Genomic DNA, 14030 nt, shown 5'->3' on the forward strand with positions numbered 1-14030 from the left:
GCGGATATGATATGAAGCACAGCAAAAATACAAGACAGAAAAAAAAAAGTGTTGAATATCTCCTCGGTGTACCGCTTTGATCTCTTGTTCACATCTGTAATGAAATCATTGCCCGCTCATGTTCTTATTTAGTGTCTAAGGCACTTTTAAAGAAACATTGTTAATATTTCGGAGAAGGGCAAAGAAGTCGGCTGTAGGCAACCATTCTAATCTGCAGGTCCACGATGAAGGAAAAGTAACGGTTGATGGATAACGGCATGTAGTTGAGACTGACTTCACGTTTACTAAAAACCGCTATTAAAAAGGAACCTGGGCTAAAATTGCAAGGAAAGAAGAAAGCCTTGTTTTTCAGACAACCAGTCACTTGTGAATACTAAGTGCTTTATCAGGGCTAGTCTCTAACTCATAAATACCACGGCACCAACCACCCCAGTTTGTTACATTTGAGTCTCAGAGAAATGGTTCAACACTTACTGAAGGTATTTCTAATATCACAAAAACACTTCTAACCGCCTGGATGCAAAAGAAATACTCTGCCTGTTACAGGTTTTCTTTCCTTCTTCTTTCTTAATTTACAAGATAGTGTTGATTAGAAGTCCTTAAAAGAAACGCTAAATCCTGTAACATTGTAAGAGCCAGAAAAGAAGTCTCCATGACAACATGATTAAAATGCATTAAGTGACATGAGTAGAAGTTAAATACCACAAATTCATATTTTGTTTTATGTTTCCAACCATTATGAATTGGTAAAACAGGTTAAAAACCAGTTGTCATTGAATTGTTTTTTTATTTTTATATTTTTATGAGCACTTAAAGGACTTCTCCTCCATGCTGGTTAAAATGTTAAAAATCTTCTTTTTTTTTCATCCAGATGGTTAGGAGAGTCTGAAATGCCTTCAGAACAGTATTAACTGTACTTTGTTAAATTACCTTGTGTTTCCAAAGTGCATCAGGTAATTATTTTAATATTTAAATGATAACACAAACTGGGGCACAAACACTGAAATGTAGTGAGAAGACGACTATTTTCAATGTGGAACCATTTAAACGGATACTTCACCGGTGGAAACATGAATCTGTACTGAAAGTGGGTCATATATGAAGTCCAAATGTAAAATACATTTCTAGTTTGGTGCCTTCTTGACCGAGAAAAGGCAGACAGTGACTTTTTGGAGCATGTGGATGGAAGACAACAACTCCCACAATGCACAGCTCCGCAGGCCCAAGCTTCCAAGTTGTTGCTTTTAGTTTCTGCAAGTGAGGTCCCACCACTGGTCTGTAACAGGTCTGTAGTCTCAGTGGGTCCCACCACTGGTCTGTAACAGGTCTGTAGTCTCAGTGGGTCCCACCACTGGTCTGTAACAGGTTTGTAGTCTCAGTGGGTCCCACCACTGGTCTGTAACAGGTCTGTAGTCTCAGTGGGTCCCACCACTGGTCTGTAACAGGTCTGTAGTCTCAGTGGGTCCCACCACTGGTCTGTAACAGGTCTGTAGTCTCAATGGTCCCACCACTGGTCTGTAACAGGTCTGTAGTCTCAGTGGGTCCCACCACTGGTCTGTAACACGTATGTAGTCTCAGTGGTCCCACCACTGGTCTGTAACAGGTCTGTAGTCTCAGTGGTCCCACCACTGGTCTGTAACAGGTTTGTAGTCTCAGTGGTCCCACCACTGGTCTGTAACAGGTCTGTAGTCTCAGTGGGTCCCACCAATGGTCTGTAACAGGTCTGTAGTCTCAGTGGTCCCACCACTGGTCTGTAACAGGTTTGTAGTCTCAGTGGTCCCACCACTGGTCTGTAATAGGTCTGTAGTATCAGTGGGTCCCACCACTGGTCTGTAATAGGTCTGTATTCTCAGTGGGTCCCACCACTGGTCTGTAACAGGTCTGTAGCCTCAGTGGGTCCCACCACTGGTCTGTACCAGGTCTGTAGTCTCAGTGGATCCCACCACTGGTCTGTAATAGGTCTGTAGCCTCAGTGGGTCCCACCACTGGTCTGTAACAGGTCTGTAGCCTCAGTGGGTCCCACCACTGGTCTGTAACAGGTCTGTAGTCTCAGTGGGTCCCACCACTGGTCTGTAACAGGTCTGTAGTCTCAGTGGGTCCCACCACTGGTCTGTAACAGGTCTGTAGTCTCAGTGGTCCCACCACTGGTCTGTAACAGGTCTGTAGTCTCAGTGGTCCCACCACTGGTCTGTAACAGGTTTGTAGTCTCAGTGGTCCCACCACTGGTCTGTAACAGGTCTGTAGTCTCAGTGGGTCCCACCACTGGTCTGTAACAGGTCTGTAGTCTCAGTGGTCCCACCACTGGTCTGTAACAGGTTTGTAGTCTCAGTGGTCCCACCACTGGTCTGTAATAGGTCTGTAGTCTCAGTGGGTCCCACCACTGGTCTGTAACAGGTCTGTAGTCTCAGTGGGTCCCACCACTGGTCTGTAACAGGTCTGTAGTCTCAGTGGGTGTTGCCCCCTATAGGCGGGTTGAAAACATGAGGTACTAGTGTTGTAGTCTTACCCCGTCTAACCAAAGCAGCCTCCGATGATACAAAATGATGATATTTGTGTCATCGGAGGCTCTTTTTCAGAATAGAAATACTGAGATCTCCCATCTCTGGGAAAACGAGGCAATGATGCACAAAACTACTACGGGGTTTCTAACGATCCAAAGCTTAATGCAAATGAAGGTGAAGTATCCCTTTAATGTCACACTGAAAATGTGGACTGACTTTAGTGCTTCCAATAAGAGCTTGTTTCCTCCTGTTGGTTTCCAGTTAAAAGTTCAAATATCTTCCTGTGCATTTTCCAGCATCTTTGCATCATTCGTAGCTCACACCGACCCGCAACAAGAGGACGAGTGGTCAACGATACGAGACACGTCGACCGCGTGAGCTTTTTCCTGTTAAAACCCAGCGAGACATTCCTTCAAACGTTGAGATGAAACACAGAAAATAATGAACCTTTTTTTCTTCACAGTAATACACTTCAATTCCCAGTCAGTGTTCTTCTATTGCATGTCCCGAGATGTCAGTCGTTCCTCTAGTGTGTCGAGTAGAAGCTGACCAACAGTCTGTACATCGGAGGGAGACTCATGCGACAAAAGCAGCCGGCGTGACGGTCCGAAGGTCACATTGACCTTGGTTTTGAAAGCAGTGGGGTCGGGTATGAGATGGCTTTTACACAACTAGTGAGCAGAACACTAACAACACCAAAGTGTAACGTGTTTCCCTGTAGTCCTGCATTTCCAGTATGGGGTGCGTTCACATACGTTACAGACTTTTGTGTTTGTACATTTCACAGCCTCCACCTACAGTTTCATACGTATAAAAAGCACTTTGCACCTACGCGTACTTACTCAATAAGCTGAGCAGATAACTTGACGCCTGAAGGGAGGGGGGGGGTGTTACATCACGACGCTGAGATGACACGTGACCGACGGATGAGCCAGGACTAGCAGCTTGCTGGAGGAGAACAGAGTAAGGCAGAATTGTCCGTTTGGCCCTGTGACTCTCTTGGGCTGGAGACGTGACTTCAGGGGCCGGTGGATTTTCCCTGCAGTGTTAACTGATACAAAAAGGGCTGCCAGGCACACGCCGTCCAGCGTGACCAAAAACATCACTCCAATCTTCTGTCCAGTCAGTGGTGTGAAATGAATAAAGACGATGGTGGGGCAGGGGATCTTTTTTTGGGGGAGGGGGGGTGACGGAGGGCAGGTCACAGGTAGGTGAGGGGCGGGTGATGTCGGAAGTGACGAGGGAGGAAGAAAGGAATGAAGGGCCGGGTTGTTCACTCTGCGTTGGTAGTTTGCGTCTCGTTGAAGTCGCCAGCGCGGCTGTCGGCATCGTCGTCTGACATGTCGACGGAGGCACCGTCCAGGTTGAGGTTGCGGCGGCCTGAACGACTGGATGAGAAGCTGCTGACCGGACCACCGCGCCTGGTCAGAAGGAATCAGCAAAACAACGTCAACCCTCGCCGCTTTAACAAGTTCAACAGTTTGAGAAGTTCACATCAAGGAGTTGATTAGCTTAGCTTAGCACAAAGACACATGCACTTTGACGACACGGCTCATTTGAGGTCACATCTAATACAGGGAGGAGACTCCTCCTCGTACCTGAGGCGGTTCTTGAGGGAGTTGACCTCCCGTGTGAGACCCTCGCTGGCCTCGGTGGCATCGTCCAGCTCCCTCTGCAGCTTCCTGCGGGTGGCGTTGGCCCTGGTGGCCTCCTCCTCTGCCTCCTCCAGCTGACGCTTCAGCTGCTTCATGCGAGAGTTGGCTTTCTCCATCTGAGGGGAGGACGGACACAAGGAGAGGTTGTGAGTGATTGGCTGGAAGGAAAAGGGAATCTTTCTTGCTTCTCGTGTGTGTCAATACCTGCTCCTTGTACTGGTCAGCATGACGGCGCTCGTCCTCCACCTGCATCATCACCTCCTTCAGTTTCTTCTCCGTACGACGGACAATCTTATTGGCTGCTGCTCTCTCCCTGCAAATTCAAAACAGAAACATGTAAGACAAGAGCTCTTTATCATTATCATTCACTCTTCAGTACAACTTTATAGCTAAATCTTTTACACAGATCATCTGCCACCACAAATGTTTTTCAAATTTCAAATCAATGTCATGGTGATTTATTGTTGTTGAAATCACTGACAATTAACCTTTACGTGTATCACACTATCTGACCAGGAAGCCTTTCCAATCACTTGAGAATCCCCAAATGGATGCAAAATATCTTCCGTTTGTAGTCAAGTCACCGTCAAATTCTGCACGTGCCCAAAATATAACTGAGGCTGTAGTGACGTTCATATCCTGGTTACGAGGCGTGTGAGATGATGTCAATATACTGGAACCACGCTACTCACTAACATGTGACGTGACGATCTCTAACGCACGGGAGAAACATGGCCTTCACTTAAGACAGCAGAGTCACCTTAACGAGCAACAGATTGGTACCTGACTAGGACTTAATCATGTGACCTGGTTCATCATTGAGGGTTGCTCTCTCTCTCTACCTCGTTCAGCCGCTGTTCATTTTGTTGTATGCTTTCACAGCTGAAATGTTCACATTGCAGTACTTGAATTATCAGCTACGACTGTTGACTGCAGTGTGTAGGACATGTTAAATAAAAAGTGCATTAGTGCTGCTTTGGGGTCAATTTAATGTATACATGAATATTGGTAATAATACATCAGGTTGTACAATTTGCAGCATGAGTGCCTTTATAAATATCTCTAAATGAATTGCTTGTGAATCTGGAAATCGGTAGCGCTACCCAGCCCTGGTGAGTTTGCTCACTTACTTTGCTTCCTGCTCCAGCTGCTCCTCCAGCTGCAGGATCTTGGCCTCCAGGGCAGTGATGGATGCCTTGAACTTTGACTTGATCGTCCCCTCCAGCTCAGCTAGCTTGGCTTTCAAATCCTGCATTCATAATACGTTGTTAGGATCATGAGCATTAAATATGATAAGTTATATAAACAGAATTATTATTACAAGAGGGGACCAAAAGGTCCTGACTGTGGATTTGACCACTTTCACAAGGTCGACTGTATGTAAACAAGCAGCTTCTGTATTTGACAAACGATACGGGACCTTGTTCTGCCGTTCCATCTGTTGCCGAGCGTTCTCACTCTTCTGTGCAGTGCTGCGTTCTCCGGCCAACTCGGTGTTCAGGTTGTCGACCTGAGGAAGAGAGAAAGAGGTGATGAGATAAACTGACCTGCTTAATGGACTGTGTATCGAGTATTTTAACAGTTTACTGTCGATAAAAGTTTGCAGAGTGTCGATTGACCCCAGTTAACATGATTGTTTCGTGTTCAGGTTATGACGATGCTGATTCCTATGATCTCATGTGCATCAGTTTACCTGGATGTTGGTCTTCCTGAAACGGTCGTTGAGCAGCTCCATGTTGCCCTGCTCCTCCTCCAGCTCCTCCTCCAGCTGGGTGATACGAGCCTCCAGCCTTCGCTTCTCTTCCAGCAGCGACGACCTGACGCACAAACATTTGTATTCAGGGTAAATGGAGGAATCCTTGAGTCACGTTTAATACCTTTCAAGACATTTTTAGGTCACGTCGATTTCCATTCATTAGAGTTGTATCAGTACTCCACAAGAAGAACCAATCTATCTATTATCTGTCATTTTGTCCGTAATCTGTCTAGAGAGTCTTCTGGGAAATTTAAATCAAAGGTGCATTTTGATTATCACTCATTATTTATGAGTGATGAATCATTTATCACTCTTTTTAATGACATTGTGCCATTATTTCCCCATTAATGAGCTTTGGATTTGATCCTGAAGCAATTTATAAAGTCTGCTTCAATATGAGCGCCATAAATCTTCGCATCATTTCATAATGACGATTGAGGTTTCATGTGGAATTGAGATGGAAAAGAGATTTTATTTTGTGTGTGCTTTTCCTGCGAGGTCCTCAATCACATGCTGGCTCCTTAAACTGGCAATCAGTAACCAACACTTTGAGAACCTCTATGTCATAAGAAACTACTATAATACGGTTGTTTTCTATGTGGGATCTGGGGACCCCCAGAGGTCCGTGAGGGTGGTAGGGGTTCTTGACGTGAAAAGGTTTGGAACGTGAAAAGGTTTGGAACCACTGGTATATGTCTCAAAAAATGTTTAAATATTTAGTTCTGAAAGTCATAGTATAAAATAGTCATAAAAAAGTCTGTGTACAGAAATATGTATAGTTTATGTCTGACAGAGTTTTGTATATCTGGCCTGTTTGTGACCAGCACTTGTTGGTCAAATATTAATGTAGGCAACTATTTTTTGAAATATCAGAACAATTGCTGTGACACTAACTTTCCAGAAACACTGTTGGCTATCTCATCAGCCAGCTCATCCCGCTCCTGTTCAGCATGTCGCCGAGCCCTCTCGGACGCTGCATGGTCCTACAAAAACACAGACAACACATTCAGCGTGAGCTGCACTTACAGAAATACTGGACTGGAACAAGTCTGATAAAAAAGTTAATATTCATGCAATAACTCACATAAGTCAAACTGTTGGCTCTAATTCTAATTTTTAATTTAAAATAAAATCTGTATATTTTACCTCCTGTAGCTGTAGGATTTCAGCTTCAAGGCCTTTGAGTTTCTTCTCGTTCTCTTTGGACTGGGTGAAGATCTCATCCCTGGAGGCTCTGGCCTCCTCCAGCTCCCTCTGATAGTCCTTCATCTGAGCCTTTAGAAACGAGACAATGCAGACCAAGTCAAAGGCTGACACAGCAGAAAAGTGAGCACTCCAGCCAGGGGGGTTTCAAATTGTGAGGTGCACAGGGGCGTGCCAGTGTAAAAATAACAGGAAGTTAGTTAGTCTGGGCCATTGATTTGCAGGCTAATCAACATTGAGTTCCCTTAAAACCCTTAGTGCTCGGGATGAGTTGCTAAACCTGGTATGAAATGGGCACCAGTGCTAAAATTATAGCTTAATTATAATTAAGCAATGATTTAATAATAAAAAAGAACCAATGACAGTAATGATTAAAAACCAAAGGAGAATTGATAAGAGATAAAATCCTAACCCATCCCAAATCAGCATCAAAACTAAAATCTAAGCATACAGAAATGATCCACATGTTTTTTATTAGTTATTAAAAAATTTCACATGATATTTATTTATTTATTTATTTCGGGCATGTCCCCAGATATCTCTGATGTATGAGAATAAATGGCCTTAAATCCACTTATCATATAACTCATGGAAAAGAAGAACTTGCCTATTTTCTTCAGTATTACAGTCTGTATATTCATGACCTCATCGTAAACAAAAAATACCAATAGCTAATACGGCATCCTATCCAATGTTCCAACTGGCCCACATGTAAACAAGGATAGTCTAAAAATGTGGCTGCAACTAACTCACTGACTCCATGGCAACCACATACTTCCTGTTTACATCGGCTAAATCATTCTGTGAGCTGTAGTTAAAACACTTAAACTAGTAGCATGACTACCCCTCAAACAGAAGTGAAATGAAATGAATCTATTAATGGTATTTTTTTGTGCTGCACCATCAATATTTTGTTAACAGTACAGAGGCTGAGAGACCCATCGAACGCCGATGCGTGTTTAAAACCTATAAACCTTTTACAAAGGCTTTTGTGGCTGTGCACTGAAGAGCTGTGTGTGTGTGTGTGTGTGTGTGTGTGTGTGTGTGTGTGTACCTGCAGTTTTTTGAGTTGTTTAATAGCCTCCTCCCTGCCTTTGGTAGCGGCTTCAATCTGTCCCTCCAGCTCGTTCAGGTCCATCTCCAGCTTCTTCTTGGAGGCAACAGCCAAAGTTCTCTGCTTCCTCTCGTCCTCCAACTCTGCCTCCATCTCCCGCACCTGGAGGAGTAAGAAAACACGGCACGTCGGTTAAACCAAATGTTTCAGCACTCTGCGATGCAAACTTTGCAACTTTGAGCATTTATTTAAAATGACAAAAATGTGAGAGAAAAGTGAGTGTATTGCACGAGCAGAATGTTTAAACATAGAAGACATATTGAGCCACTTCCTGATGGTCTTCATCTGTTTGCCTGTGTACCTGTTTGACAAGCGACCTCTTCTTCTCCTCTCCCTGCTCGTCTCTGGCCTGCAGGTCTCGGTCAAACTGGGCCTTCATGGCCTGCATGTTGACCTCCAGACGCAGTTTGGCATCCTCCGTGGCCTGAAGCTCATCCTCCAGCTCCTCCAGCTGAGTTCTCATCTCCTCCACCTGTTGCTCCAGCGTTCGCTTGGACTTCTCCAGTTCGTGGACCTGTACGCAGCATCAGGAGAAACAATAACGTCAGCTAAACAGGCCGGACTAAGTCGCATCAAAGATCCTCAGGAAACCCTGTGTGGATTTCCAGAAAGAAGCATTCTTAAATCATTTTTAATCCGAAAACTTCCATAGCAATCAGCTGTGTCAAAGGTCACTCACATTCTTCCCCACATCATCCTTGGAGCTCATCAGGTCCTCCATTTCAGCACGGAGCTGTTTGTTAAACCTCTCCAGTTCCTCTTTGGCCTCCAAGGCCTCCTCCAGAGCTCTAGCCATGGAAAGAGCCTTGGTGTCCTTCTCTCTGGCCTCAGCCTCCGCACGGTCACGCTCCTCAGCGTAACGAGCTGAGACGCTCTTCTCTTCAGCCAGCATCTAGTGTACACACAGACACACAGACACAACCGCCTTAAATATGCACATCTGACCTCAATCTATCATTTTTAGGGGTGCTAATTTAGATTTTCTTTTGGTGGCCGATAGCTGACCCTTGTAAACCGATCATTAACTGTTAACACTGTGAGAGGCATGTGACTCTTGGACCCACCCAGCCCTCAAGTAAAACTTAAGTCCACTTTGGTGGGGGTAAGTGGGCCCTGAGCCGTCTTCAAAGTCATTACCATTAACAAACAAGATTAGTGCCTTGCATGCAGGGTGCTGTGGTTGAGACGCCCAGTAATTCTCCACCGCATCAACTAGTTTAACAAGCTCCTCCAGCAAATTAACCTCAGCTTTAAAATGTGTTTAATGGAAAACAATAAAGATTCAAAATTGTAATTGTCATTTAACCATCAATTACTAACAACCCTAATTATTTCTGAAACAATAAGGTGGTCCAACGTACCTGGTCGAACTTCTTCTGCTTTTTTTCAAGGTTTGAAACGATCTGTCTCTGGTGGTCCAGGTCCACCATCAGGTCATCCAGCTCCTGCTGCAGTCGGTTCTTGGTCTTCTCCATCTTGTCCATGGACATGGTCTTCTCCTCCAGACGCTGGCTCGTCAGCTCCACATCTTTCTGGAGCTTTCTCTTCACCTCCTCCAGGCTCTCCATCGATCCCACATCCTCCTCTAGCTTCTTCTTTGTCTCAAACAGCTGCAGGAAGGAACACAAGTGATCATCTTGCAAAGACTGAACCCATTGTGGTGCAAAATAGAAGTAACGAGCTGTGTGAGTTGTCCTTCCACTAGCAATCTCAGCAGAATTTTAACTGTGACATTTCAGCTCCCTACTAAGACCTTCAGATGTGTACCAATATCTACGTATATGTGTCTCTATGTGGTGTACATATTTATGAATGACTGTACCTGAGAGTGCACCATCTGCAGCTGTTTCTCCAGGTTGCGGCGTGCCTCCTCATCCTCCTCCTGCTGCTCAAGCAAGGTGTTCTTTTCCACCTCCAGCTGGCGGATTTGGCCACTGAGGTTCAGCTTCTGACGTGTCTCCTCCTGCCGTAACTCCTACACACCAGATAACACCACAAAATACCTTACTGAGGTGTGATCACAGAGTAAGACACACACAACTCTTACAGTGCTCCCAGATCAAGTTCCCTGTAGCTTTAAAATTGTCTGATGATGTCTTTCGTACCTCTGAGTCTTGCAGTTTGCTGTTCAGTTTGTCAACTTCCTTGGTCAGTTTAACGCCCTTCTTCTCTGCATCCTCCAGCAAACCGTATGCACTGTCCAGCTCCGTCTAACAAAAGACAAATGAGTTTATGAGGACAGCACAATAAACAAATCCAAAGCATGTCATGAATATTCCCTTTAAAAATGTGTTGGGTTTTTAGACTAATCTGAGGCAATCCCTCATTTCATAGTAAAACAGCTCCAAATGGTTGCTTTTCTATGTCTGTACGTGGCGTTATTTACCTGGAGTTTGTGTGAGCGTTCAGCCAGCTCCCCCTTGGCTCTCTCTACCTCAGTGGCCCTGGACATGAACTCCTGCAGCTGGGCCTCCAGTTTCTTCCTCTTATGTTCCGACTCTGTCTTTGTTTGCTGGAGATTCTTCACATCACAGGCCAGCTCTTTGTTCTCACCTTCCAGACTCTGCTTGTTCTTTTCCAGGTTGGCTTTGAACTGTGCAGAGAAAAAAAAAGATTATTATGACTTTAAATTCATAATAAGTATCTGAACTGACAGTTGTTGCTGTGACCCTGTATGTTGATTACTGTTAAGACTGATGTGTACCCCTGACCCCACTCACCCTCTTGGCCTGCTCCAGCTGTTCGGACAGTTCCTCCAGCACTGTGGCGTGCCTCTGTCTCACATCCTGGATCTGAGCCTCGTGGTTTTTGCTCTCGTCATCGATGGCCTTCTTCAGCTCTGCCACCTCTTGCTCTCGCTTGGACCTAGAGTTTGGATACAAGGCAGATGGTTATGAGGAGATGACGCACAAAAACATACAAGGTTTCTTGCTGCTTTTGCCTAAATTAAATCCAAATTAACTGACCACTAAGAAATTAGCATTTCATATTGCAAGAGAGACTTTGATGTCTGAAAGCAGGAAAAAAGATACTAAAATGTTTCTCATGTTTGTAGCATATTACTGGCAAATATCTAACACTGCTTAGTGTCGAGGAAAATAATGTATAAATGAATGATATATTCACAAATTAAAGTTATGATTTTGTCAAAGTCTATAGTTCTCGAAACAACTCCAGTAAAAAAACTACCAGGGCAAACCTTTCCAGAGCTGGTGCCTACATTACCTAGAATGCTACAAGAACGCAACAGTTTGGTCAGAGAGCTGGGAGGTGTGTTATGCTAATAGCATAATAGCTAATAGCGCAGCGAGTTCCCCTTTATTATTATTGGTAAACCAGCTTTAAATAAGCACCGGAGCTCCTGCTGGGCAGCGGTAGTATCCAGCGTGTCCTCCAGCTCCGTCTTCAGGGCTTCAAGCTCCTCACTCAGGTCCCTCTTAAGCTTTTCAGCTTTACTTCGACACATCTTCTCTGACTCCAGGTCCTCCTGAAGCTCAGCGAGGTGGGCCTGCAGCTCTCGAACCTGCTTCAAGGCGTTGTTCTTCTGGAGGGTCTCCTCATCACTCCTGGTTGGAAACACAGAAGAACACAAATCAGTTTTTCAGAGTAGACACTTATCACAAGAGTTAATCTCCCTCGTAGTAAAGACTGGGAAAACATCTCCTTAGCTTTGGATCTTACTGTCTTAAGTAATTTTATGTACATTAAATGAAAGGAAAGTCAGTGATGAGGCCACCAGTGTACACACGGTGGCAGTGTGGTCAACCGTTCACTGCTGAAGCTGTGCACATCAAATGTGTACGTGCTGTTTGTGGAGATGGACACATTGATCCGTTTGCTGCTGGCAGCGAGGCCACGTCACATTCATGCTGGCTGCATTCCTCACTTAGGTACAAACCCACTGATTAAACACACTGACTGTAATGATGATTCAGTTTCATAATTAACACAATGCACAACACAACTGTTCTCAGAATAGCTGCCGAATTCAAATTGGGGCACATCAAGTTAAATGAAAGCTTAATGAGCTGGGACTGTGACTAAACTCCTGATTCCTACGTGTGAAATGAGTCAGACAGACATTAACCAACGACCCCTGCAGTCTGGACTGCTGGCCTGCTGTGAGGAGGAAACTGCTAAGAAGTCGACATTAAAATAATCTGAGCTGAGCTTCAGAGCAGCAACCCACGTCACCTGCATGCAGTCTTGCGATGGCTAAGTGGGAAAATGATTTAATATGATACCAAACGTGTTCCACCAAATATATTTCCCACTGTGTGGAAAATCAGGATAAACATTTTTCACAATCAGGACATTGAAGACAAAAAGCCTTCTGATGATAAAAAGCAGGTTTGTTAATAGTTTCTCCTCCACTGTGAAATGACTGGGCCCAGCTCTCCTTCATTGCTTCATGTGGAAAACTACTGCAAAGCCAAGGACAGAGAGCATCAATCAGCATCAATTTGCTTGTAATCAGACACGGCTGCCTCCAACATGAAAGGGCTCAGCCAGCGTCACTGAAGGCAGCGTAGACTGGGACCGAGGTGAGTGAAAGATAGAGGAAAAGTGTGTACGTGTGCTGAAACAGCTGGAGAGGATGTTAGCTGCTTTAAGTCCAGAGTTGACTCTGTGTTCATTTGTGCGTTGAAGTGTCTATTTTAGGTCTTCCTATTGATTTGGAGTGTAGTTGTCATGGAAATAGGATGTATTGCACGAGTGAGAGGATGAATGTTCTACATTACACACTGAAAATGAGCAATACCACTAACAGTGATATTAATCACACCGCTTTGGGATTTGATTCTGTACTCATATTTGTACTCATATTTGTACTCATATTTGTACTCATACAACTGCACATGATACCACTAAGTCAAGGTGACGTTAACCTCTCATAATTGAGCCTAATGAGCCACCCACCTGCGACAATAAACCGATGCAAAAACATGTTAAGTCATCATTCCTCAGCGGCTGCAGTATGAAGCTTAACAGACTGCTTTTGGTCCAACGGCACACGGACTTTGAATTCCCACAAAACAATTCATGTGCATTCTTAGAAGTCAGATGAACAGCTTTTAAGCTGAGACAATCTGTTTCATTGTGAATCTATTTTTAGCCTTCCAGTCAATTCAGTCAAAAATAATAGCATTTGCTTGTTTAACTGGAATTCATGAGCCCCTCTCAGAGTCTTTATTTATTGCCCCGGGGTCCTATGATCAAATTCTTTTCTTTATTCAATTCTTCTGAATTTTCTGTCTTTAATATATTAACTTCCTTTTTTTAATATGATTATGTATCTTGTCAATAGCTGAAAGGAACATGTTTCAATGTTTTATATTTTGAAAAAGATGTCCAAGGCTGTGAGTTTTGCCACTTGCGTGTACTTTGATTTTTTTTGTTCTATCACTGACCTGGCCAGAGCAGTCTGCAGCTCCTCCTCTTTCTTACTCAGCTGAATCTTCAGCTCCTCTATCTGGGCCTGAAGCTCAGCAATCTGGTCCTGCAGGTCAGTGGTCTCAGCATCCAGTTTGCGCTTGGCCTTTTCCAGCTCCTGCCGTGTTTTCTCCTCCTTCTTTAAACGCTCTAAAAGGGAGGCGCAGTCACATGTCTCACAAACAAGATTAAGAAATAAAAATCTAAAGTAGAGGGCCAACGGTCACAGCTCATAATAAAAACAACAACAAACAAAATGTTTGGCCTCAGTTGACCTCAAGGGGAAAATGGGCGAAGTAACAAGTTACAGAGGCGTCAGTGACGAACCACAAACAAAGTACCAGTCTGCTTTTCTTAAATGTTTTTTC

At 44.3% G+C, this 14030-nt stretch overlaps 1 protein-coding gene across 1 annotated transcript in view; it reads right to left on the reverse strand.

Moving 5' to 3' along the window:
- Positions 1–2403: 2403 nt before the first annotated feature.
- Positions 2404–14030, reverse strand: part of myh10 (myosin, heavy chain 10, non-muscle) — a 56702-nt gene continuing 45075 nt past the window's right edge. Inside the window, exons 29-46 of the mRNA XM_084006049.1 lie at positions 13641–13812; positions 11583–11795; positions 10950–11094; positions 10616–10822; positions 10335–10439; positions 10052–10204; positions 9591–9839; positions 8909–9121; positions 8531–8743; positions 8170–8331; positions 7059–7187; positions 6807–6895; positions 5850–5973; positions 5577–5666; positions 5287–5405; positions 4361–4469; positions 4100–4272; positions 2404–3922 (exon numbers count right to left, since the gene is read on the reverse strand). Coding sequence (XP_083862175.1) covers positions 3775–3922; positions 4100–4272; positions 4361–4469; positions 5287–5405; positions 5577–5666; positions 5850–5973; positions 6807–6895; positions 7059–7187; positions 8170–8331; positions 8531–8743; positions 8909–9121; positions 9591–9839; positions 10052–10204; positions 10335–10439; positions 10616–10822; positions 10950–11094; positions 11583–11795; positions 13641–13812 — 2813 coding nt within the window. The 3' untranslated portion in view covers positions 2404–3774. The remainder of the gene's footprint in view (positions 3923–4099; positions 4273–4360; positions 4470–5286; positions 5406–5576; positions 5667–5849; positions 5974–6806; positions 6896–7058; positions 7188–8169; positions 8332–8530; positions 8744–8908; positions 9122–9590; positions 9840–10051; positions 10205–10334; positions 10440–10615; positions 10823–10949; positions 11095–11582; positions 11796–13640; positions 13813–14030) is intronic.

The sequence above is a fragment of the Eutrigla gurnardus genome, assembly GCF_963514095.1.
Source record: "Eutrigla gurnardus genome assembly, chromosome: 3".
Classification (NCBI taxonomy): Eukaryota; Metazoa; Chordata; class Actinopteri; order Perciformes; family Triglidae; genus Eutrigla; species Eutrigla gurnardus.